This window comes from Orbicella franksi, chromosome 11, assembly GCF_964199315.1.
Source record: "Orbicella franksi chromosome 11, jaOrbFran1.1, whole genome shotgun sequence".
Taxonomy (NCBI): Eukaryota; Metazoa; Cnidaria; class Anthozoa; order Scleractinia; family Merulinidae; genus Orbicella; species Orbicella franksi.
This window is the reverse complement of record NC_138155.1, coordinates 11,198,348-11,222,519: the sequence shown is the minus strand read 5'-3', so window position 1 is coordinate 11,222,519 and position 24,172 is coordinate 11,198,348. Positions and strand designations below refer to the sequence as shown.

Sequence of the window (24,172 nt, the reverse complement as noted above, 5' to 3'; positions counted from 1 at the left end):
GGTCAACTTTCGATTTGCACGGGATCAGGTCGCAAAAAAGCAGTGTTATACCTCCCTACTCAAACACTGTACGTTTTCTGTTATATCTCACTAACTCCATAGGGCGAACTTGAACTTTCGGCACGCACGTGATCAGGTCGTGCACTAATTGAAACCGGGGCAAATGCTCAAGCAGTTTACTTGTAGGGCCTTGGTCAAACAATTTACTGAATTTGTGTGGCAGCCGGCGTCAAACAACTAATTTTTCGCCAGTTTGTTCTATTTTTTATTTGGGAGGTATAAAAAACACCCGGACGACTACCGAGGGTCTCGGGGAACAAAACTCACTGCTTCCCTTGGGGCTAGTCTTTAATGTATATTGCTGAGATCTTTCTTTTGTGTTGGGATCAATCTTCATTATTCGGAAAACGTTAAAAGACAAATGTAGACCTGAAGAGTCTATTGAATTGTAATTACAAGCAGACTTTAAAATTTGTCTCAAATTGTCGTTAATATTCCGTCTTGAGTATGTTTAAAGCATTATGTTGTGGATATGCAACGAACAAAGAAATAGGTATGCGGTTGCATAGATGTGTCTAGTGCTAGCTAGTTGTTTCTATACATCTTTAATTGCTGCAGTAATCAGCAACGTCTTCTTTAGGGCTACTTGTGAGAGAGTGTTTTGTCAGTGCTTAAGGCCTTTAGTTAGTGTTACGTTTGGGAAATATGCGCGAAATAGGTGAGTTCTGTACACTAGGATCTGTACTAGAACTATCAGACAATTCCTTGCATCTTTCCGTCATTTTGTTTTTCTTTTTGATCTTCCAGTAAAATGATGACGTCAGTTAAAAATTGGTCCGTGTTTGCGATTGGTCACTGAGGTTCTTGCGGGGCTCTGAATTCGCGGTAAATTCAAAATAAAAATAGATCGGTCTGCGAAAACGCCGTGACTTAAATATGGGGTAGTTGCACGCTCCTACTCATCAGGGCTCCTGTCAAAGTGAATTGACCAGTCTTGTACAACACGAAGTCTGAGGTCTTTGTCTCCTAAGTCTTTGCTTTCAAGGTACGCGAAATTATAACAGCGTTTGAAAGTAGACCTTGATAGACTGGCCTGCATAGACTAGCACAAGCTATCCGTAGGCCAATCTAACTCTATAATATAAATGTAAATCGAAGGAACAAAATAACGATTGTTGTTATACCTCCCAACTCAAATACGTTTTCCGACTGGACGAGAACGTGTCACGTGCCGTTGGTCAAAACTCACTAACTCCCTAGGGCGAACAAAACTCACTAACTCCCTAGGGAAACAACGACTTGAACTTTCGACTCGCACGTGATCAGGTCATGCTTCTTGAAACCTCGGCAAATTTGTGTGTCAGCCGGCGTCTAAAAGACGATTTTTCGCAGTTTCTTTTCTATTGTTGAGTTGGGGGGTATAACAAAGCACTTAATGATTCGCTCCGCGGGAAACAGTGAGTTTTGTTTCCCCTCGACCTCAATGTTTCCCTTAGCTTCGCCTCGGGGAACTTTGAGGGTCTCGGGGAAACAAAACTCACTGTTTCCCTTGGGGCCAGTCATTAAGTAGTCATTATTGTACTTTTAAATTAACGCACTGGTCTATTTTAATAGAACGGTCCAATAACCCATTTCCGAATTACCTTTAGCCTCTTTCTCAAAGCGGGTCTTGGCGCCCATCTTTTCTTACGAAAAAGAGGTTTCATTCACTTGAAAATTTCACTCATTTTCATAGGAATTGTTGTGCACCAGGTCTTTCTTTAATGGAGAGGCTTAGGCTAGGTTACTCGGAAATGGGCTATTACTCAGTCACGCACGAGGCGTGAAATTGTATGAAGTAATAGAATGAGGCCGAATAAAATTAACGATTAATATCACTTGAGTTTCAAGAAGTTGCAGAAAATGCCCAAGCCGATCAAGCAGCGACGACTGAAGACAATCTCTGAAACTTAAATATAAATATACGTTCAAATACTCAACAACTCGCTAGTAACCAGTAGGTTTGAAAACTTTGTTATAGACATCTTAGATTACTTGTATATTTTGCGAATACGTGCAAAGCATAGATAAGCTCACTACATAGCAGCTTATAATGCACAACAACTCGATTCAAAATTAAAATTTAGATATATATATAAGATCTAGAAATGGTGGAAAACAAAATTCCCAGCCAGTCAAGGTCAAAGTTATGCATAAATATAGATTATGTGCTGATATAGCATTGATTTAATCTTTAAGGGGTCTACTTTTAAATTATCAACATCGTATTTTAAGCTGACCGACGTCTTTCAGTAGTGTTTGGATACCATTAAGAAAATGCTGGGCGCCTTACATCGCAACGAAATCCGATAACTTCCAGTGGTAAACGGAAGAGCAATTTTCCAGATATTTCCGCCAGTACTGGTACGCCAGTTGTCTGCGAAAGTTTCCGGAATAACCGAGAGTCTCCGAAATGCGTACCAGTTGTCAGCATTAATTGCTTTTTTCCTGAGTATTTGTAACTAAATGTATAAAAAATCCAATCCTGCATAATAACTTCATATAGTCCGGAGTAATTCCCAAGTGGTTGAAATTCTTCTCCGTTCTAGCCTTGTAAAGTACATGTAGGTCATGTTGGACTCATATTTAGTGGAGGAAAATGGTTACATAGAGCGGAAACGCCATCGTGCACAATCTTTTGTTTACGCTCCTGGCTTATGCATGGATAACGTATCAACCAAAACGTTTCGATTAGTTAGTTGCTCAGGGAGAAGTAAGGTCAAGGTCAAACAAGCGAACACAAACTTACAACAAAAAGCTTAGCTTGTTGGTCTTCATGACCGTTCCCCCGGAGGGGTTACCCCTTTATATGGGCTGTATAGGTATGTGCCACCTCAGAGGGTATGGTTTTTAGCCTTTTCGTTCAGAAATAGGGTATCGATTTTGGCCATTTTGGTGTCAAATAGGTTATGGTTTTTGTACTCTAGTCTTGAATTGGGTATGGTTTTTAGAAGAAACAACTTTTTCACAATTGTCGATAAGATCATTAACCAAAGCCCTTCACAATACCTTTAATACCAGTATTTAATTCAAGGAACAGGTCTTAAAAATGGTATCAAATTTTTGGTCAGGTCATAAATAGGGTTGGGAAAATCAGAGATTTTTGTTTTAAATAGGGCAAGGGTTTTCGAAACCGGGCCACACACCCCAACCCAATTTTTTCTGGGAGTACCATTCCCCCCCTCCCCGGACTATTCCCCTATATCGACCATATGATTAAATCAAACAATGTTTCTCTGGGCCTCAAAGCGAAAACCGTAGGGCTCTAGTCAGTGGTGTACGCAAAAGGTTCTAAGAGCAAGCAGGCGGTAACTTATTATGGATTTGCTACCAGTGGCCATCTTCTTGGTCTTGATGTGGAAATTGCTAGAGGTGACGTGGTTCCAGTTTCCCGAGTTCTAAGTTCCGGCATATTCTCAGCGGGTCTTGGAGTTGTGTCCATAGGTCCTACTCCTACCCCCTGGAACAACCTGAAAAACTCGTTGCGATATCGAATATTGAGCCCCACCAAGAGGCAAGGGTTTATTGCCGGGTTGGTGTGGCCAATCAGATTCATTGTAACCCTGGTGACAAACGAAAGGCGGGCGTGAACTTCCGGGAAGTATGTTATCAAATAGTGCTGCACATGCGTAGGGAGCCAACACAATGCAAACACGACGACGACAGTGATGAGCATTCTGACAACTTGACGTTTGTGGAGCATGCTGTTGTGTTGACCATGCGCCGTAAGGCGACCAGGTGCTTGGCGCCTCCAGAGCTTATGGGAGATGGCGGCATAAAGGATGGCCATGAAAAGCAATGGAACTGCATAGGTGACAGCGAACGCGGCATCATAAAATTTTCGACTTGCCTTCATGGGATCTCCAAACACGGACCAGTCGCGATCGCAGTATGTTTGGCCGTTCTTTTCTGTGGTTTCCGCCGCAATGCCCACGGGCATCATCAGAAGTGCGGAACTTAACCAGATCACTACGGTAATGATCCAGACTTTGCGGAAAATCTTGATTACCTTGTACGGGTACATGATAGCAAAGAATCTCTCCAGTGCTATGAAGATCAAAGTCGTTGTGGAACCGGCAATTGGTAAATGGGACATAAAGAAAATCGCGTGGCAGGAGAATTCCCCGAAAGTTCCTCCGATCCACAGGCCCCTGACATGGTATCGAGTAAGGGCCAATGGGAACATAAACAAGGCAAAAAGAAGATCAGCTATCGCCATGTTTACCAGCAGAAGGTTAGTGGGACTTTTCATTCCAGGTTTACGGAGCACCACATAGATGACTAAAACGTTTCCGAGAATGGCTGCGAGAAATAATACCACGTAAATAACCGTGATTGCGATTTTGCCGTCTTCTTCCATCACGGAAAAGTGTGTCTTCGGGGGATGGAACAAATGTACTTTGTCTCGACTGAAATGTTTCTAAGAATAAAAAAAAGGTAAAAAAAAAAAAAAAGACACCATCAACAGTGAAAAAGGAATACCAGGACGGTTACATGAACCACAGTAGCTGTCAACAACAAGCATTTCTGCTTTATCTAGAATTTGCCTACGAAATTGAGGTTAAGTTATGAGCTCTCTAGTTGGAAACGTTTGTGTGGTTTCTTTACTCTGTTCTCCTCTGTAAGTCTTGGATTTGTCATCAACTGTCATTTTCATTGTGCAGTGTTTGTTTTTCTTTTATGATGCTTCGAGTGATGTCAACGTGTAATCACCATTTATAATATAAATTACAATTGTAATAATTTTTTGTCAGTATTTACACACTCTATTGGATCCCATTTCACCGCCCACCGCTTGCATTGTATTCGGTTCATTGTACCGTGTTCTTTCGTTTGCTTTCAGCAAGTGAATAAAGTTACTCTAAAAAGGCGGAGATAAACGAGCTGACAAAACCTGGTTTATGTTCGACACTTAACAACAAGGATTAGACATTCAGTGCTCATTGTTAGCAAAATGCTGCAAACCGCCCGTCATTTTGACCCAATAGATTACATTAAAGACAACGTCAGGTTCTAGATCTTTTTATTCAAATTCGCAAAAGAAAATATTATCCGACAAAACAGAACAAAATTTTCATTATCTAATGACTTCTTTCAACTGGACAAACACTAGCTTTTTCATCGCAAATCAATATTTCTTTTGCAACACATTTGGCAGCTGCGCGCATTTGCTACAAAATATTACAACAACGCTAAATGTAGTTTACTGTAAATTCAATAAAAGTACCTAAGGTAAATGCAATTCCAACTAAACATGTACTAAACATTAACGTTGAATTTAACAACTATAACATACCTTAGCGAAAATGTTATCTCCTTTGACGCTGAAAATTACGAATCTGCCAGACTAGAGAATTCTACGTTTTTCTGTTGCTGATTTGCATTATATTATTAAGAAATTTTATCGCGTGCGGTGGACGTAGGGCCACTTATTGTGGTCCATTACCTTATTACCTTAAATGTAATGAGCAAGTTTTACCACCACAATCCATTAACAAAAGCTATACCAAGATATCACTTTACTGGTGGTATTAACGAGGATCACCCGGAATCCTCCGAAGATTGCCGAAAATCATACGACGTTCTACGAGTATTACTGAAACAATCCAAAACCTTTGAAGAAGATTACCAAAGATTACTAATGGCTATACCGAATAGTACGAAATGCCCTATGATGCAGTTTATGGAAATAGCACACTTTAAAGTGAACGTTCAAATCTTGTCAAGAAACCTTTGTACCGTTTGGCAACTTTAGGCAAACATTTTCTAGCATTATTTCCTTCATACCTTCAACAAACAAATGGTTAAAGTTGAAGATGAAGCGAAATTTGGGTCGAACAGTCTTCAAAACCCGATCCACAGTACAGAAAAAATGGCGACCAACACATTCACCTGTGATTTTTGGCCCACAAAATCCCTTAAAATCACGAATAAAAACGTGTAGCAAAGTTCACAAAGCTTCAAACTCAGCTTCTCAAACTCATTAATAATTCATCAAGTTTAAACAAAGGAAATCGTGACGATGACGGCGTTTGAATATCTGATCTGGAGTAGCATAGATTTTTACGATTTTACCTCTTTATCTTCTTAGTTTAGTTTCGATTGAGATCGAAGAGATATCAATAACTAAAGACAGTGTTTGACCATACTTCCAAACACCTCTAAGTTCTTCAAAAATACTCCGCATTGCGTCGTATTTTCAACTCTCCTCTGGGTATTTGGAAATGTGGTCAGGCACGTTCTTTCGTGCCCGATATGTTACATAATAATTGTTAATGTAAGTAGAAATTTCTTTAGAATGAAAATTAGCGATATGAAAAGCGAACGACGTTTCGATGACTCCATGTCATCATTATCAAGTTCAAATTTTGCATAAATACATAAATATGAGCTTTTATTATTTAGTTACCTAATAGCCCTTTTCACGGTTACTTATGCTCATTTGCATTACAATAAAATCTAGCTTGCAGGTGAGGCAATTTCGGGCTATTTTATAGTTTTAGCCCGAAATTGCCTCGCATCCACGTTGGATTACCTTGTAACGCAAATGAGAAAAATTAACCGTGAAAAGGGCTATTGGCTGTGTAAGGTTCGCAAACCATCTACAGCCGCCATTCCTTTCTTTGGCAGACAGTGACACGGCATTAAATGTCTCTCGATAATGTTTATGGAAAGCCACGAGGCTTAGCAGTACAAACGAGATTAGGGAAACCTGGTTTTCTTCAAGCCGTTTTAGAACAGACCCTCTTAACGTATGTTGTCACTTAACTCGATTAATCGAGAAAAAAAAAAAAAAAAGAAAAGAAAAAAAAAGAAAAACGCTCACACGTAGAAAGGGATTCAGAATTTAAAAGTACTCAATCGAAAGGTTATTCTGTCACACAAATCCATATCTAGATCAAATTGGAGTTCAAATAGCCGAGTACTGTTAAAGCGTTTAAAGCATTGTGTAAATTTTAACCTACAAAGCCCGTGTTTTCACGAGAGATGTTCACCTTGGTTTTCCTTTAACTTTATTGAAGTGAAACTTTTAATCGTGTAAACACAGTAGCAAACCTCGGCAAATGGCGGCAAAATCAATTAGAAAACCAACCTAGGTTTGTCGACAGTTGAACGCCTCGTCAGGCATGATTTAGCTCGGTAACCAACGGTAACCGAGGAAAAGCAGACGTTGTCGCGATATCTTAAGGTATCAGTAAGGGGAAAATTTGCAATTTTGCATAATTTTACTTTTTTAAGCGGTTGGATAAATCTTAAAGTAATCTTTTAGATAAAAAAAACTCCACGAAAAAATCTTATATCTGCCGCTAGTTATTGCGCGAGAAAGATTGTTTTGCATATTAATTACTTAATTGAGAGTTGACAAGTTCTGTCAAATGAATTAATTATCGAGGCAAGAAGTCACGTGACATCAAGATCATGCTGAGTTGACACGCGATTCGCGCGCCATAATCAGTGCCGGATGTCTTCGAAGAAGACAGAGCGATCTTGCCCGTTTTCATCGGCTAAAGGAAGGCCAAAGGAGGCGAAAAACACTTTCAACAAAGAGTGGGCCGCTAAATTAGTGGAAAGCGGCAAAGGGTTCGTTTTACAATCAAGAAAAATTGCTGGATGAACGCGACAACGATCGCAATCACAAAGCCAGCCAGCAAGCCGAAATGAGCGCAAGCGGCGCTAATACTGTTGCGAGAAACTGTCGAAGCAGAGGAGATTGACGAAGAGAAGTGGACGAAATTGACAGGCAGATCGATTGTACAAAATTAGAATCAGCAGTGCAACATTTTTTTTTTCTTACCCAGCTATTGTCATTTCTTCCAGTATCTTGGCGTTTGCATCAACATCAGTCGATGTAGTCCCGTTTACGGCGTCCTCTCCAGCGTTTCCCTTTGTGCGCTTGCATTTTCTCGGGAACCTTCTACGGGTCTTTGGCATGTTAACAGTGACATGGTCATAATTTTGAAGATTAGTCAACCGATACGTGAAATTTCGAACGTTAATATAGTAAATCAAAAGATAATTTCACGTTTACTAACTTTGGAATTCTGACTTCACACATGAAAAAGCGGTTTATTCACTGGTGAATAATTTACCGCGCGCCGTCGCGGAAATTTGTACCTGTTCCATGTTAACTGTCATAGTCCTATTGTTATACAGAAAGTTGATTCCTCTGCGGTGTCTCCCTTGGTGTGATAATCTCATAACACTTGGATGCCGCCGAATTTTATTTTTTCTCTGTTTCTCGAAAGTAAAAAATAGGCGAGTTGTACGTGCATTTCGAGTTCCAGGTCGGCAGCCCCTGGACCAAATTGGCTGAAATTTGGAGAGAATGTTGTCAGAACGAACGCCGACAAAACCGTGTCTGCGAATTCTGATTACTCTTTTCATTAAAAAGTTATGCCTTTTTTTCGCGGGCAGTCCTATTTTTTTCCTTTTTCTAACTTTATCCTCTTGTAAAATAATAACAAACGCATGTGCCAAAAATCTGAGACACGGTTTTTGAGGTCAATGTGTGAAGAAACGGATGCCATGTTAATCGTTTTCTCCGACCTAAATTTAGCGGGCGTATACCTTGATTTATGGGTTCGTGGAGCTTTGTAAATATATTCACATTTTCGAAACACGGTAAATTTTTACCGTTTTAAACAGGTCAGGTCATAATCTGTAGTTATTAAGCTTCCAGTAAATATACGGTTTATATGGGTTTTTGTTGAAGCCACGAACGCTAGAGCGGACCGCGCGCGGATGGTCAAATGGGTTATACTGATACCTTAACAACAAGTGTTCACGCGTGCAGCGCGTAACGAAGAGAAAAATAGACAAAGATTCCTTCTAATGTAAGTAGGTTTCAAGTCAACGGGCAAAAAAAGCTAAATAAACTCATGTTTAGGCAAAGAATCCCGAACTGCTGTTTCCCGTTCATCGTCAAGTGCCGTAAGCATTTCCTTTCTGTTAGTAGTTCAGTAACTTAGTAGCAGTGTACAGGCAGACGCAATTAGGAGAAGACCTACCACAAATAGAGAGAAAAAAATCGTAAATGAGGTCTACGAAGAAGAAAAGCAAATATTGAAATTTAAAGCGGCCCCGAATAAGAAGAACTACAGGTAAACATTTACGTAGCCCGGGCTCCGTGGAAGATGCCGTTTCAGGTTTTTTGCCGGAAGAGGCTCAGCGAGATATCAAAATTTTCTTTCCACTATTCATCTACAAAGCTCTACATTTAAGGAGAGTTTGGTTCGACATCACCGCAAGCAAATTGACAACGACCTGCGTTCGGCATTGGAGTGAAGTCGAATTTTATAATTTTCCAATAGTTTCTGAGCAACATTGCAGCACTTGCTTTCCGCCGAGAAAACCTAAAACCGTCCGTTGTATGCGGCCTACTTTAGTTGATTAGTTTCGTGTAAACAGCTTCTCTAATAACTGCGGTTTAGTTACGAAACCTTGGTAAGCAGTAACCGTAGTAAACCTCTCTCGTGAAAACACGGCATAAGTTGCACTACCCTCTTTCTAGGCTGTCATGTTCGGCCTCTATAATCATTTTAACAAAAAACACTTTTTCTATAATTTGTTCATAAAGCAGACGACGAAAAGAACCTTTTCACTCCTTTGAGTAGACGAGGGCCGCCCATAAGGTTAAAATTAACAGGAACAAATGCAATTTGTTTATGGTTTTTTTGTACTTGAAACTCAACAGCAAACCGCACAAATAAAAGCATTGATCGGTTGACTCATTTGAATGGTCACACGCTAGAGTTTTATTGATAGAATGAAAGTTTTAACCTAAAACAGCATCGTAAACAGTAACACAAGAAAGTATTGCTCAACAGCTTTCATTTCAATATTATAGCAAAATAGGCTTTTAACTGAAAAAGTTAAAAGGTTATAAACATCTTGTACTGTATAGTTGTGGTTACCACCTGGTTCACACAATTACTGTATGCTCAATCATTTGAACGGCATAATACCTCACACAGAATAGAGATTACTCCAAATCGGGAAGTAATACTTTGCCTCAGCGTCTATATAAATGATTACATTTATACAGGCGATGTGCTCAACCACAGACTTAACAATAAGCAGCAAAAACTCATGAAAGTACTTCAATGAATAAATAGAAAGACACATTCATCGCCAAAGCCTATCTGAAAGTTTAACAGTTGAATGATCACCAATGATGGAAAAAGCTCGACAGGCCGTGTAGGTGGGTTACTTTGTTATCTCACTAGAAAAACAAACATGCAAACAAACGCCAAAAGGAGTGAACACAAAGAAATATGAACTAAAAGAAGAAACAAAAAAAAAAAGATTTTAAAAAATGCAAAATTTCACCCAAATGTCAATTTTGATTTTCCCTTGGTACTCTATTACCAAATCAAATTTGATTTCAACTGTAATCCACTTCCTTTTTAGTTTCCCTGTACTTTGCTTCTGAAGTAATACTTGTGCTATCTTGCTCTGTAGAATCCGCCTTTTTTTATCCAGTTTATTTGAATATTTGGTGGCGCCTTAGAATATAATAACTATGGAAATTAGGAAAAAATATAACTTTCAATAATCAGGGATGACATTGTCGACCTTTCTAGCTCCTTCTAACTGCCATCAAGTTTGGAACTTTTTAAAGCCTAACCTTGCCGCGGATTGGGGTTTGCCTCTTCAAGTAAGAGATGGGATCTTGTTTTGGAGGATCTGATTGAAATGTTCCTTATAGCTAAGAAGTAGTCAAATTGTTGAGCCGTCAACTAAAAAAAATTCACTCGTTTTCTAATGGATAGATGAGAACGGATGTGCGTGATAACTGAAGTTCCAGCAGCTGATCAAATCCCTCATTTCTCTGTTCAAATTCAACGTTGTCGCCGACGTTCGGGCACTGGAAACTGGAAACTGGAAATACTCAGAGCGGAAATCACATGAATTACAGTGTGCAGACAAAAGCCGTAAAAGTCAAACTAGAGTAAATCTCTAGGTATTCTACAGAGCTTTAAGATCGATCGTGCCACTATGTAGCAATACGACTATAAAATGAAGGGAGCAAGAAACACATTTGTTCTGACTGTCTGATTCAGTATTTCACCTGCTCGTGAAAAAAAATTATTAAAGTAATAAATTTCACTTGTCCGACTTTGACACTGTTTTTTTCCTTTGAATACTTTATTTCAAAGGCAATAAAATATGTCTCCTACCTTTCTGCAGTATAACTTCCCTACCCAGAGAGGTCCATCTGAAGTCACTTTGGGAAATGCTCTACGTTTTCTGTTTTTAACTTCCTGCGGGGTTAAAATTTACAGTATACAAACTCCAGCCGTGTTGAAATTAAAGCCAGTGGTCGATTAACCAACGCGTCTGGTAAAATTAAAAGCTTTTAATGTATTAGAGCACTTTGGAATTAAAATGATCTTTTTTACTAATAATTAGTGCGTCAAATGGCGTTAAAAGCAAGAGCTTAATGACCCTTCCACAGCTGGTTATAAGGTTTCATGACTTAACTACAACCTTTTAAGGCAGCGGCTTTTCAAAACAAGTCTAGATGTAAATTTATACGTTCTTAGTTGCTGTAGAAGTTGCATAAACTAGCACCGCTATTGAATTTAAGAGAAATCTTACAAAACTACTCGACCAACGACTTTTTCGAGAACAAGGTTGAAATTAGTTATTTAGTGCTTATCAATTCTGGGCCCCCTCTTTTTTTTTTTTTTTTTTTCTTATGTTGTATTCATTTTGCGAAAGCTGCATTAATGATAAGTAAAACATGTGATCTATCACCACATAAAAGGACCTCCGTGCGCTAAAGAATTGTCTCGAATCATTTATTTTCGCGCGGAATTAATCAACCTGTAATTGCCAAATTTTCTGTCGAAACTAAACATTATGTTCATAGCAGGCTGAAATAGCCGCGCTCTCCATTTATCATGTAGGCTTCAATCTGTCTACCTTAAACATATTTCCCCGGGGGGGGGGGGGGGTGGAGGGGGGCTATTTCAAACTCAAATAGCATTAAAACTATGGTATTCAACCTTTGAAAATTTCCCTAAAAGTCCCACCTCCCTTGGAGAAAATGTAACAAAACCTTCCAGGATGAATTAAGTAATCTATAAAACTCACAACAACCAAACACGCAAACGAAAGGCTGGACAGACGAGCGAACGAACGAAGTAACGATCGTACGGACAGACAGACGGGCGAACGAGCGAACGAGCGAACGAACAAACGAACGAACGAACGAACGAACGAACGAACGAACGAACGAACAAACGAACGAACGCACGGACGGACGGAATGATTGACTGACTGACTGACTGACTGACTGACTGACTGACTGACTGACTTCCTTCCTAGTTTGTCACTCTCTACAGGTAGTGTGGGCTCGTACCAGCTCTTAGCGATCGGAAATGATATTTCTGACAATGTAGCGTCCCGGAACAGGCAGAAATAGCTATTTTACCGGAGCACTAAAGAGTTGAGTCCGCGTTATAGCGGGTTCATTGCTAATTTCTTGAGATATGTATAGCAGGCTATTAGAAACTTGAATCAGTCTAGGTCAGCACTTGCCTCGGTCACCAAACATTTTGTGGTGCAAATTTTGAAACATTTCTTTTAGCGTTTCTTTATCATGCCTAGTAACCCCGCCCTCAGAGTTGGCGGCACCACAGCTGATTTTACCACATTGTAGTTTTGGGTTTTCGTATATCCGGCGGTGTTGTACTTAGTTGTTTCCTTACGCTCACAAGCACGGAACTTAAGAATACGCCTATAAGCTGAGGGCATTCATGGAATACACTCTTCTTTATATATGGGAATATTGTTTTTCCAACCGAGGCTAAATATTCTTATTTTCCTGCCAATTTTAGGCTGAAAATATTTTTGTGAATGTAGTAATTTTAGAGCCAGACTGAAGGCAATAAAATCTGGCATGACACGCATAATTTCTTGTTTAAAGGTTTTCAGCCTCGAGCATATGGTTGTTGTTGTTGTTGTTTTTTTTTGGCTAGTTTTGCCGTTTAGAGAGAGCAACAATTTTATATGGTTTAGTTAAAAACATAATTACATTTTATTTACAAATATTCAACCCACAAAATGATACTTTTTTCAAAATCGCATCCTCGGGTTTATTCTTAAAATCTTTTTAAATATTTGGCAAATTTCAGCCCCGATATTCTTATAAAATATATTCTTATAAAAAAGAGAGTAAACTGGCCACAAGGTCCCTGTATCTAAACAATTGTGCGTGTCTTTCTGAGTAGAACAGAAAAAAAAAAATCGTTTTTTGTTACAGCTTAGGGAGTTGCATTTTAGATTTTCACAGATACTACCTATTATATGTTAATGTTTTAAGAAAAGGATATTTAATTAGTGACTTCTACGAAAGGAGGTCAAAGTCATACATTATGTTGTCATCAACTGCGACGGAAATTTGAGACGCAAGAGAACGTGAAATAAACATGCCGCAGGGAAGTGTTTTCTCGATTTGTCAAGTGTTATGAAAAAGCCTTTTTTTTTTTTTTCTGGCAGGGTATTAGGTGGTTTTGATATCCTCGTACGCTTCATCTTACTACTACGAACGACATGTTTCACTTTGTTATATTTGAAAAAATAAATAACGATGGCTAGCGTTCTTAAGCCAATCAGCGAAAAATCGAATTTGTATTATATTATTATCTGTGTAAATTTGAACCAACACGCGCAGGCAAAATTATAGCTTGCATTCTGCATGGTCACAGAAAACACAAAAAGAAAATCAAAAAGCAAATTTGCAGGAATTAAAAATGAAAGAAAAAAATGAAAAAAAAAAAAAAAAAAAAGAAAAAGCAGTTCTTGAATTAAAAACTTAGGAAACAAAACGCAAATTTTTCAGCTTTCAACAAATTATGTTAATTTTTTTTCAATGTCGCTGCCTGTAATTCACCTGAATCTTCTTCGATGTCAGCCGGCCACTTTTACGATATCTTGTTGTCGCTTTATTAACAATGTTTATGTGTTTTTCCCGTTAGGCAAGCTATATATTGTCTCGAAGTTTTTCTTTCCGAAAGGGAAATTTTATATAGTGTGATTACGACGCAAAATCAGTTTTAGAAAGCTTTCCCAAAACACTTTTAATATTGTCTCAAAGCTGCAGCATTTACAAATAAATGTTACTCCTTAATTCAAATTTGACATGTCACCAGCTGTTAGTTTATAAGGAATTTCAAACCAACCAGATTTAGTCCGACTATAGACGAGAAACAATATTTGAAGAAATCAAATGTACTCAAAGCAAATAGTTTATTATTCTAGCAATGATATTTAGCGAGCGGCTTAGGAAACAGGACAATATTCTTCTCGTGGAATATTAATTACGGTGTATTGTTTTATTACAACATCTTGGTTTGGGGTTAAATACGGTGAAATTAAAATTACCATAAATACAGCTTATTCCACGGTTTGACAGATGGCACGCCCCTGGCCTATGAACAAACTCTCATACGCCTCGGGGCAAATTAGGATGAAGCCGCTAGCTAGCTCTAAGGTTGGGTGGATTTGAACCTGTTTGCAGGCGAATACACCCCGAGTGGATATTCTAAAAACTGTATGGTATTGCTAGCAACGAGTGAAATGTCCTAGCATGTTATCTGACTAACCTTTGAATAAAGGATTCGATATTCGACTGCTTCATTCTCCTTATATTTTAGAATCCTTTTATTTTCTTTCATTGTTCAGAAAGTTTAGTCCTCTTTGAAATACCCTCTCCCCCCGCGCACCTTAAGTTTCATTTGCTCTGTGCTGGTATATTCGTGGTGATGGGGGGTGGAGATTCTCGTATGAAACGGACGGGATGGTGTTCATTATCTTGCAGGTTTTGGTATCAGAAACCAACACTTTTCATGTTCGTACTGATCTGTTTTAAAGTGCGATCGGAAAACAAATCTACGCTAAACAACGAAGGTCTAAATATTAGAGGAAAAAGTGGCGTTGCCTGTTAATCAAATAATGTTTTTAAGAACTTTCGGTGAGAATTCTCTAATAAATAAAGCATTTCAAGGAAACCGAAAGGGAAGGAGTCTGCACTACTAGAAAAAAAATTGCTTTCTTCAGCGCAAATTGATCAAGCTGGCACTACATTACAGCTCAAGATAGAGGAAGCTTTGCACATCCTGTGGGAAATTAAATCCCTCCCTTAATCAGCAACCTCAACAAGTTAATTTAAGCTTATCTTTGTAATCCGCACGTTTTTAGTTTCTACTTTGAGTACGTACTCATCAGCATGTACTAGTTGTTTATATTCAATTTGCGCCTTCTGTAATATTTGCACAGAAGAAGGCAGAAGTTTCTACCGAAACGAATTTTTACATTTAAAAAGTGTCGCTTTATTTCTAAAACTTTCCTGCTGTTCAGACCTTTTTAAAATTGTTATTAAGAAAAGTATTGTTTAAAAATGTAACTGTTGCTGGCCGTATAGTTTGCTGTGGGACAAACAGATCTATGAAACTTCAAACTGAAATAACCAGCCTTTGCGTACAAAATGCGAGAACTCACGGCCTGTGTGCACTGATCCTGATTGGGCATAAAGATAAGTCTTAATGCGTTGTGAACTTATATCTGTTACAACTGGGACTTACATCTCGAAGCTTTCAGACCCTAATCAATAGAAGAAGCATACCCAAGCGAAAAAACTATGACAATCTTTGTCCCTTGGTTAACTTCTAATTCACGCAACATGATGAATACATTTCCAAGGAATTAGTCAGTCGTTATTGACGGGTACACGGGTACACGTAAATTGATTCCTGTAATCTTAACTACTGCAGTGGTTCCCATTATCAAAAGGAGACTTGATTTCAGATTGAATATATCATTTGCCAGCACAGTTTTTTACTTGCACACACTTTCAAAAAATCAGATACATTTTCGTGAAAGAGACTGGGAGCGCAAGAAGCGAACTACAAGAAGCTACGAGAAGCTCAACCACGTGAGCAAGTTAAGGCAGTCTAGCAGTCATCTGAATACAATCTGCAATCACCAATTTTATGTCTTATAGTATTAGGGTATGCTGCACGGAGGCGCGGTAAACTGGTTTAAAGTACAGCTCCTCAAAACAGGTTGCAGGACATGGTGTTTTCATTGTCAGTACTCTCTTCCTTACCTAACTATGCCCTGAAAAGTGGGGGCCACAGGATTTTCGATCCGAGCGACCCCGGCAATTCCAAAGTATTTACACAGAATTGCTCTTCCTACATGAGTGGAGTATAGTAGGAATATTTCTGGTAGCTTCACCCTAGACTGAGAGATATTACTGTTAAGCTCCGACAGACGCGAGAAATAACTAATCATGCATATTACGACTTACCTTGAGCCTGCTGAACGGGAAGTTGCTGTTGTCTTGTGTTTGGTGTTCAAACCTTGCTGACTCTAATGAATATGCAGAAAAAAAAAAATAGAATAGTTCAAAATTACCAAAGAGCATGAGAGAGGCCACATCTCTCAGCACTTTTAAGACGAACATCAGAAATCTGAACAATCTTGATGCATTACTAGATGATGGCTGCAGAGGCTGTCCGCTCTGCTCCTCCTAAAGAACTTTTTTTAAGTATGTATTATTGTATTATAAAATCCACTGTACATAGTCCCATAACATCTTTTAACTTGGATTTAAATTTTACTATTGTAAATAGCTATAGGTTTTTTTTTTTTTTTTTTTTTCTAATTTAACTCGTTTTTGTTATGTCCCCGTATTAGTAGGGGAGTTTTTCCCCAGCTAGGTGGTTGATGACATTCTTAATAAAGTTTCTATCTATCTATCTACCTTACATTAAGAAGGACATGTTATAGGTAGCCTGTGCTTATCTTTCATGCTTTTTGAGCTACAATCTCGATTCTTAATGCTTCTTACATTGCAAATGAAGATGTTTTTAAATTCACATGCAATTTATCATGCCCACCTTGTATGGACATTTTGTGCCGAGCGGACGCAGGAAAATATTTAATCAAGTCATTTTGCGTGAGCTCTAAGGAAGTTTACATTATTCAAAGTTAATTTGCCATAATACGAGATCTTTTTGTACTAGCCTATCTTGAATATTGCTAAAGAAACTCCACAGGAAATTAAATTATTTTAAAAGAAAACTGGTGATTTTCAGTAAGATCTCATTCTAATGCATTAATATTTGTAGTGCTCAAAAGAACGTTTTCGTTCTCCATATTAAATCAATAAAGGGCTATTTCTTGGAACGCCTTTTAAACTGCGACGGAAATCAGCACAAACCCACGCGTGGCATGGGCCATGCAATCAGCGCCTCGAGCTAAACCTGTCAGTGTTTGTCACGAAATGGGCTACATTACACAATCAAAAGGGAGTTTAAGCAGTTACGACGGCGACGCCGAGGAAACGTCGATCAAAAAAAAACGAATTTATATTTTACCTACAAGTCCAGCGTACTCCTAAGTCACTTAGTTTGTTTCTCACTGTCAAAACTATCTCGAAACTTATTATGGAACACAGTGCAAAATTCAAAATATATACTTTAAAAATTATCCGTCGTGGTCCACGTTCTCCACGCAACGCAAGATTTGGTCATTTCACGTTGTTGTTTTGCAGATGACGGCAAAGAAATGTACTAAGAATTGTAACGCAATTGCACAACCACTGCATTGCTTATTAAACCTTTTGTTTAGCGACGTTCCCGTTACCATTGCCGTTAAACTCCCTATTACAACAAGTGAAACGCAGTCCTCTTGTCAAGCCTGTTTTTGGAATAATTATATACATATGAAACGGCAGTACTTCTTGAATTTACTACGTGGCCGATAATTTGATTAAAAATCATTCTCTCTAGCGTTGGGGGAAACTTATTTAATCTGATATATTTGAATTTTTGAATTTTCCTTTTTTGGCGGGGGGGGGGGGGGGGGGGAGGGGCAGCCAAAACTGGAATTCATTGTGCACTCGACAAAGTTAGTTGATTGTTGTAGGCTAAGGGCTGAAAAATTTACCCAAAATAGTACTCCACAAGCGATCCATTTTTAACGCTTACGAGGCAAGAACAAAGCTATTTAAAAGGACCTGTATTTAACAATTATTCACCGAAGGCGAGGTGGATATTGCCGAATAATTACAGCAGGATGACAGCAATCATTTGGATGATGATGATCATCAACAATCACAAGGTTGACAGCAGTCATTTTGAAAATTCTCCATCGTTTCAAATATCCTGGACTTAGATTAATGTCTTCCGAATAAATGACAAATTCATTCATCAACTGTCCGCCATGGTTACTCGCCGACATGGCAAAGGTGGCGAGCTTAGAAGCCAGGCCTCGAAAATGTTATATAAACCGCCTGGAACGGTTTTTATAACGCAATATATGGGATCGCTGAACCAATCAGATTGCTGGAAACTCTTTGTTCAGCTCTGAAATTATACTAAAACCAGATATTTTACGAACGCAGTTTGCTGTGGACGAATCTTCTCAATTTGAATATACTAACAAAACAATCAACAGGATCTACTGTAACCTTCAAGGTGAAGGCTACGAATTTAACTGACTAAATGCCCATCAGTGCGAAACTGTTGAAGAATTTCAACGATATAACCTATCTGAATGCCTTGAAATGTTTTTCAGAAATACCTAGAGATTCGAGGGACTGATTTTGGTTTTGCAGGTTTCACCGATTACAAATTTTCCGGATAAGCTTTAGCATGCCATTAAATATTCTAGTGAACAAAGCGATTTTTATGCTGATAAAGTCCTTGGAGGTATACTTAAGAAGTTTTTATTTATGCTTGGAGGGTCCGCCAGGGGGTGTAACCGCTTATTCCCTTTTGTATACCATATTAAAGAAAACTTACCCCTTCTGAGCATATTTTGTTGAAAAAAGACATTTATTCCTTTCCCATCAGAACTGTAGCAGCTCTCGTAAGTTTGTAGTTCTCTTCATTGTTAGCAGCTGTTACTGTTTTAGGGCTAGGGGCATTGTCTCTGCTGTTTGTTCTATTGTTCTCTCAAAGGGTAGCAAGCCATTCATTTGAGACCTTACGACAGCTGCCACATCACCCTTTCACACATCTACACTCTTTAGTTTTCACATGAAAAAAAAAAAAAAATATATATATATTGTTTTTTCCGGCTCAGGCTGAATGTTCTTATTTTTGAGCCGAATTTAGGCCGAAAATATGCTTGTGAATATTCGTAGGAAAAAAATCTTAGATTATGGGAATAGAAAGTGGACCATGCTGTCACAACGCCAGATTATCTGTTCTATCACAACTGATGGCATTGACGTAATTTTGGAGCCAGACTGCAGGCAATAAGGCCTGATACGACACAACTTATTGTAAAAATGTTACTAGCGTCGAACATGCCACTAGTCCTGTTTTTTTTTTTGTTTTTTTTTTTTGGCTAGTTTTTCCTGATTTAGAGAACCTAAGAACTGATCTTTTACTACGGTTTAGTTTTAAAAAATATATTTTTGTGTTATATTTTCAAATTTTCAACAGACTAAATCATATTCTTTGCAAAATTTTAGTCCTGGGTTTATTCTTAAAATGTTCTTAAAATTTCGTAAATTTCGGCCTCGATATTCTGTTATAAAATATATTCTTATAAAATATCTTCAAGAAAAGAGTGTATTTAAGAACGATGTATCGTTTCAGTCTCTAAACCTTTCCAATGAAAGTATATTGAACACTATGCCGGGAGGACATCAGACATTACCAGAAGTTATGTTAACCAAAAACATGTGGCAGTTTTTCAAGAATCGGTTTCTGACATGTATAGATAAACATGCTCCTATTAAAGCAAAAAGAAGAATTGGGAACAGGAGGTACCCATGGAATACGTATGAGTTCATACGTAAAACGTGTAAGTAAACAATTCAATTATCTATGCCAAACTCAAATGCTTTAGCGATATCCTCGCTTCTAACAGAAAGGATTCCCGCAAAACGTGGCAGCTATGAGCAGAGCTCTCGTCAACATAAGAAGAAAGTTATTACTGATATTGAAATCGGAGATTTGAAAATAAGTTCTGCAGCTGAAATGGCGCGCAGAAACCTGTAATCGTCCTTTCGCAAACATTGGGCAAGACTTGGCGAGAAACGTACCTCCACCTAATACTGTTCCAGAAAGTTATCGCATCTCAACAAGCAAGACTTTCTCTTTTCAAAGTTGAACCACTAATGAAGTCCTAAAATTACCTGAAAAACTACAAACTGAGAAAGCGACTGGTTTGGATAATTTGTCATCCAAGATGTCCAAAATGGGGGCAGGTGTTCTGGCACCATCCCTTGGCACTTTTCTTCAATGGATTTCCTCTGGTAGTGTTCAAATTGAATGGAGGCTAACAAGAGAGACGCCAATTTTTACAAAGGGTAAACAAGACGTTAATAACTACCGACAAATTTCGCGTATTCCTGTTGTTGCTAAGGTGTTCGAAAGAACAGTTTGACGCTCAATTTTTCAAGTATCTCAGTATCTTAATGATAACTCCCATAGCGATATTCGAGACAAGTTTAAATCCGGCTTTAGATCACTTCATAGCGAACTGACGTCCTTGCTGGAAGCTTCTAGCAGCTGCTTTGTCAATAGAGATAACGGTCTTATATTGAATGGTGCAATATTCATAGATTTGAAAAAGGCTTTCGCCATCATTGACTATCAGATGGTGACATTAGATGGCGGCCCAAGGAGGCTCTCGCGTAGGTCGAAAGATGACTTACCGCTCAAGTTTTGCTAAATGAACAGTCCTTGCACTACAAGAAGTATTAATTTCAATGTGTCGTAGCTCTAGAGTAATACTTTTTCGTTTCAATGGTAAAACTCAATAACAGATGTTGGTGCCCCGCCGAGGGACCCCAACATGGCGTCTCCATACAAAGCTCTATAAATTTGGGTGAAACACTTTTCCAAATAACACGCGAATGAAAAACCACACAGAACTAAATCTTGGCGAGGTTGTATATATATCAATCATCTATCATATTTCACATTTTTGACCTATTTCAATTGAATGGTTAAGATTTTTATTTTTAATTGTGTGACATTGCCAACCAGCAATAGTAAGAGTTTTTCACACCAGGGGGTCTACATCGATTAAAATTTAGCTAAATTTGTCTTGGTCCAAATGTTTTAATGAGACTGCTAAGGTTATCTCCTGTGGTGTAGGTGCAATTAAAAGGTTGAGGCCGTTCATATGTGAAAATGCAAGTATATATTGCTGTCCTGTGTGGGACGGTCTCAACAGCGAGTTAGCCGACAAATTACAAAAACTACAAAATCGCGCCATTAGGGTTATCACCAAGTCTGATTACTCTTCTAGCGCTACCACCCCAGGATGGGATAATCTCTATATCAGAAGGGAAAAGCAAAACTTGAAATTAATGTTTAAAACTATGAGTGATCAGACTCCGGAGTATCTGAAAGGTCTATTTAAACCCTTGAACATGAATCACGGACTTAGATAATATACCGGAGAAAACAAATTAACTCTGCCCAAGCCCCGTACCGATTTTCTGCTACAGTGGGGCACACTTGAGGAACAGCCTTCCATCTAACGTAAGAACTTCTAAATCTTTTATTAACTTTCAAAATGAGATTGATATTCAAATGTGGAAAAATCGCTCTAAGAGAAAAAAATATATATATTTCGAAATAAACAATTCGCAGACATGGTTTTGTTGTTTATAAGTTAAACAAGCTACTCTCAAAATTTGCGGGTAAACCGCCAAATTCCTTTTGACTTGTAGCTTTGAAAAATTCAACAATTCATTTGTGTCAAAATTATTGGTATAGTGTGATAGCCAGCACTATAAGCTTTAATTTGATATGGGGTGCAAGTATCTATCAGACAGTTAAACACGAGACACCTCTCTAAATATATATACGGTAACTTTAACAAACCTCGAAAATTTCGGATAAATATTTCTTCCCTTTTATGCAACTTTCTCTTTTTACGTGGAGCCTTGAATAAGAACGCTTATCTCAATTCAAGGAATTTTTTTTCATTACCTTTCGTTCGATGGCATAACCATGGGCTGTTTTTGCGTGACGAATATCTCAGTTTTCATGGGCTAAGCTTTTCCGGCGCCGTTTCCGATTTCGATCAAAGTCTCTATTGTTTAGTTTTGACCTGGAATCCTTCACGACAGAATCGCGCCGAATTTTATTCCACCTTAAGGAAAAAACAAAACTAGTTCGTCTGAGGAAGTATTCTAAGAAGATAATTCGCTCTTCATCAGTTCATTATATTGAAAGAAAAGGGAATTTTCATTTGCAGAACTTGAACGGGAAGACATGCAATGTTTTGATATAATCCGTGACGGGTTGAATAGCTAAATTTAGAGTTCATTTTCATGTTTATATATATTATAAATTTGCACAGTTACTTACAAGTCTTGTTCTCATTCCTGTGTTTGTTTAGTTCTGTCGACAGACCCTCTATTTTGTAGTGAGTTCGTAGAGCTAAATATCGCAAGCTTAGCGAAATATCAAGCCGGCACGTGCGATACACGCGCTAAAACTCATCGGGGTGGGCTGGAAAAAGATCAAGTTTTTTTTGCGCAGGCGTAAAAAGGGGGGAGGGGGTGGAAGAGGGGGAGGGACAGCGGAATCGATAAAGAGGGAGTGAGAAGACAAGGAACGCCTGTCATAGCCCCCTTTGGCTCATTTCTGCGGCCGTGGCACTGGCGGCCACAAACAGCGCTTAGCTGATACTTACTTAGTAACTCATTAATTATTCCTTGCACAATTTCATCAAAAATCACCCCAAAGCTGGCGGTGGAAGAAGTATTAACATTTGGGAAGCTTGGTTATTTCAGAACATTTTTGTTTATGTATTTCATATTTACAGTTGTTGGTTTAACTGAACGTACAATTCAAACAAATGAATTCACTCAGGCTCCTGATTCACTACATTTTTATTTACAAGTTGTTTTAGCTGGATTTATCGTTTAACTTGCGCCGATATACATTGGAGTGACTGGGTCATCTGCGAAAAAAATGCAGTCTTTCTTATTTTCCCTACCTTTATCTTTACACCTTTTTGGTTAATCATGATTTATATCTCTTTGATAGCCTTTGGTCTTTACAACTAAACCACTATTTTATCAGGTCCCATATGTTTTAGGACGTGAGGTTTGGTCCACCTCAAGGAAATCGTCCCAGGTCCTTGAGGCTCATAACACAACTTTGAACAGTAACATATTTTTTATGGGCATATCGAAAAAAAAATGGAAATAAATAAATTTAATTTAAGAGATTTGAATGATCGAACTCAGCAGTTTTGAGTACAAAAACTGTTAAAAAGTTATTTGGTACACTATTTTCCATACTCTCGGATACCCATCTGCCCTTGCAGGGTGTAATCACGTGATCGTTGCCGTTCGTCTGAGGTCTTACGGAACTGGTTTGAAGTAAGCCTGGGTAACCTCTCCAAAAAACCTGGAGATTCTTCAAAGTGAGGCAGCTGGGATGGCTTGACGTCTGCGCTGTTTGGCGGTAAACCCATCTCGACAGGTGGAAACCTGTTTGACTGGACTGGACAGCAAGCACAAGGCGTTTCCGAACGTGTGTATGATGGCAAATTTCTCGGCGAGTAGACCACGTGATTTGGGGCGAAATTTAATGGTCCTTGAAAGCTTGCGTGTGGATGATAAAGTGATTTCCAAAACTGTGTATCGCTGGAGGGCGCATGTGCAGGAAGCGAAGAACGGTCAAACTGGTTTAGGATGGAAGTCTGCGGAATATTGGCTGGAGCTCTTTCTTGTCTTCTCAACTTGGCGCGACGATTTTGGAACCAGAACTAAAGATAATAACAATAAAAAACAATTATTATAAATATTTGTATGGCGTAAATTTGTCATAGGTTTTCAAATGTGCCTCAAAAAATGACAGAAAATGATGAAATAAAAAAAGTAATAATTAATAAATAAATAAAATAAATTACAACTCTAATATTAGTGGTGTCGCGGCCAGAAAAGCTTAATCTCTAACGTTGTTGTTCTTATTTTAAACTCTCTTCTTTGTTTGAACGGTATATAAAACAAAAAAAAAACACACACAAAAAAACTGTACTTTGGAGCTTTGTTATTGCTGTTATTGTTTGTTTGTTTGTTTTTTAAATCATTCTTAATGTTTTTCAGTCTAGATTCTCTTCAAATTCATCATAC

The 24,172-nt window shown here is 38.4% G+C and overlaps 1 protein-coding gene across 1 annotated transcript; it reads right to left on the bottom strand.

Moving 5' to 3' along the window:
- Positions 1-8: 8 nt before the first annotated feature.
- On the bottom strand, positions 9-22,297 carry LOC145503063 (QRFP-like peptide receptor). The gene is made up of 3 exons (XM_081482488.1): positions 22,014-22,297; positions 16,358-16,419; positions 9-4,459 (listed from the first exon to the last, which is right to left on the bottom strand). Exon 3 carries the CDS (start codon positions 4,397-4,399, stop codon positions 3,356-3,358), a length of 1,044 nt encoding a protein of 347 aa, XP_081338614.1. The 5' UTR covers positions 4,400-4,459; positions 16,358-16,419; positions 22,014-22,297; the 3' UTR covers positions 9-3,355.
- Positions 22,298-24,172: the final 1,875 nt, after the last annotated feature.

What these genes read in the sequence shown, in the direction of transcription:
- LOC145503063 (XM_081482488.1), bottom strand. Translation starts at nt 4,399, where the DNA reads ATGGAAGAAGACGGCAAAATCGCAATCACGGTTATTTACGTGGTATTA.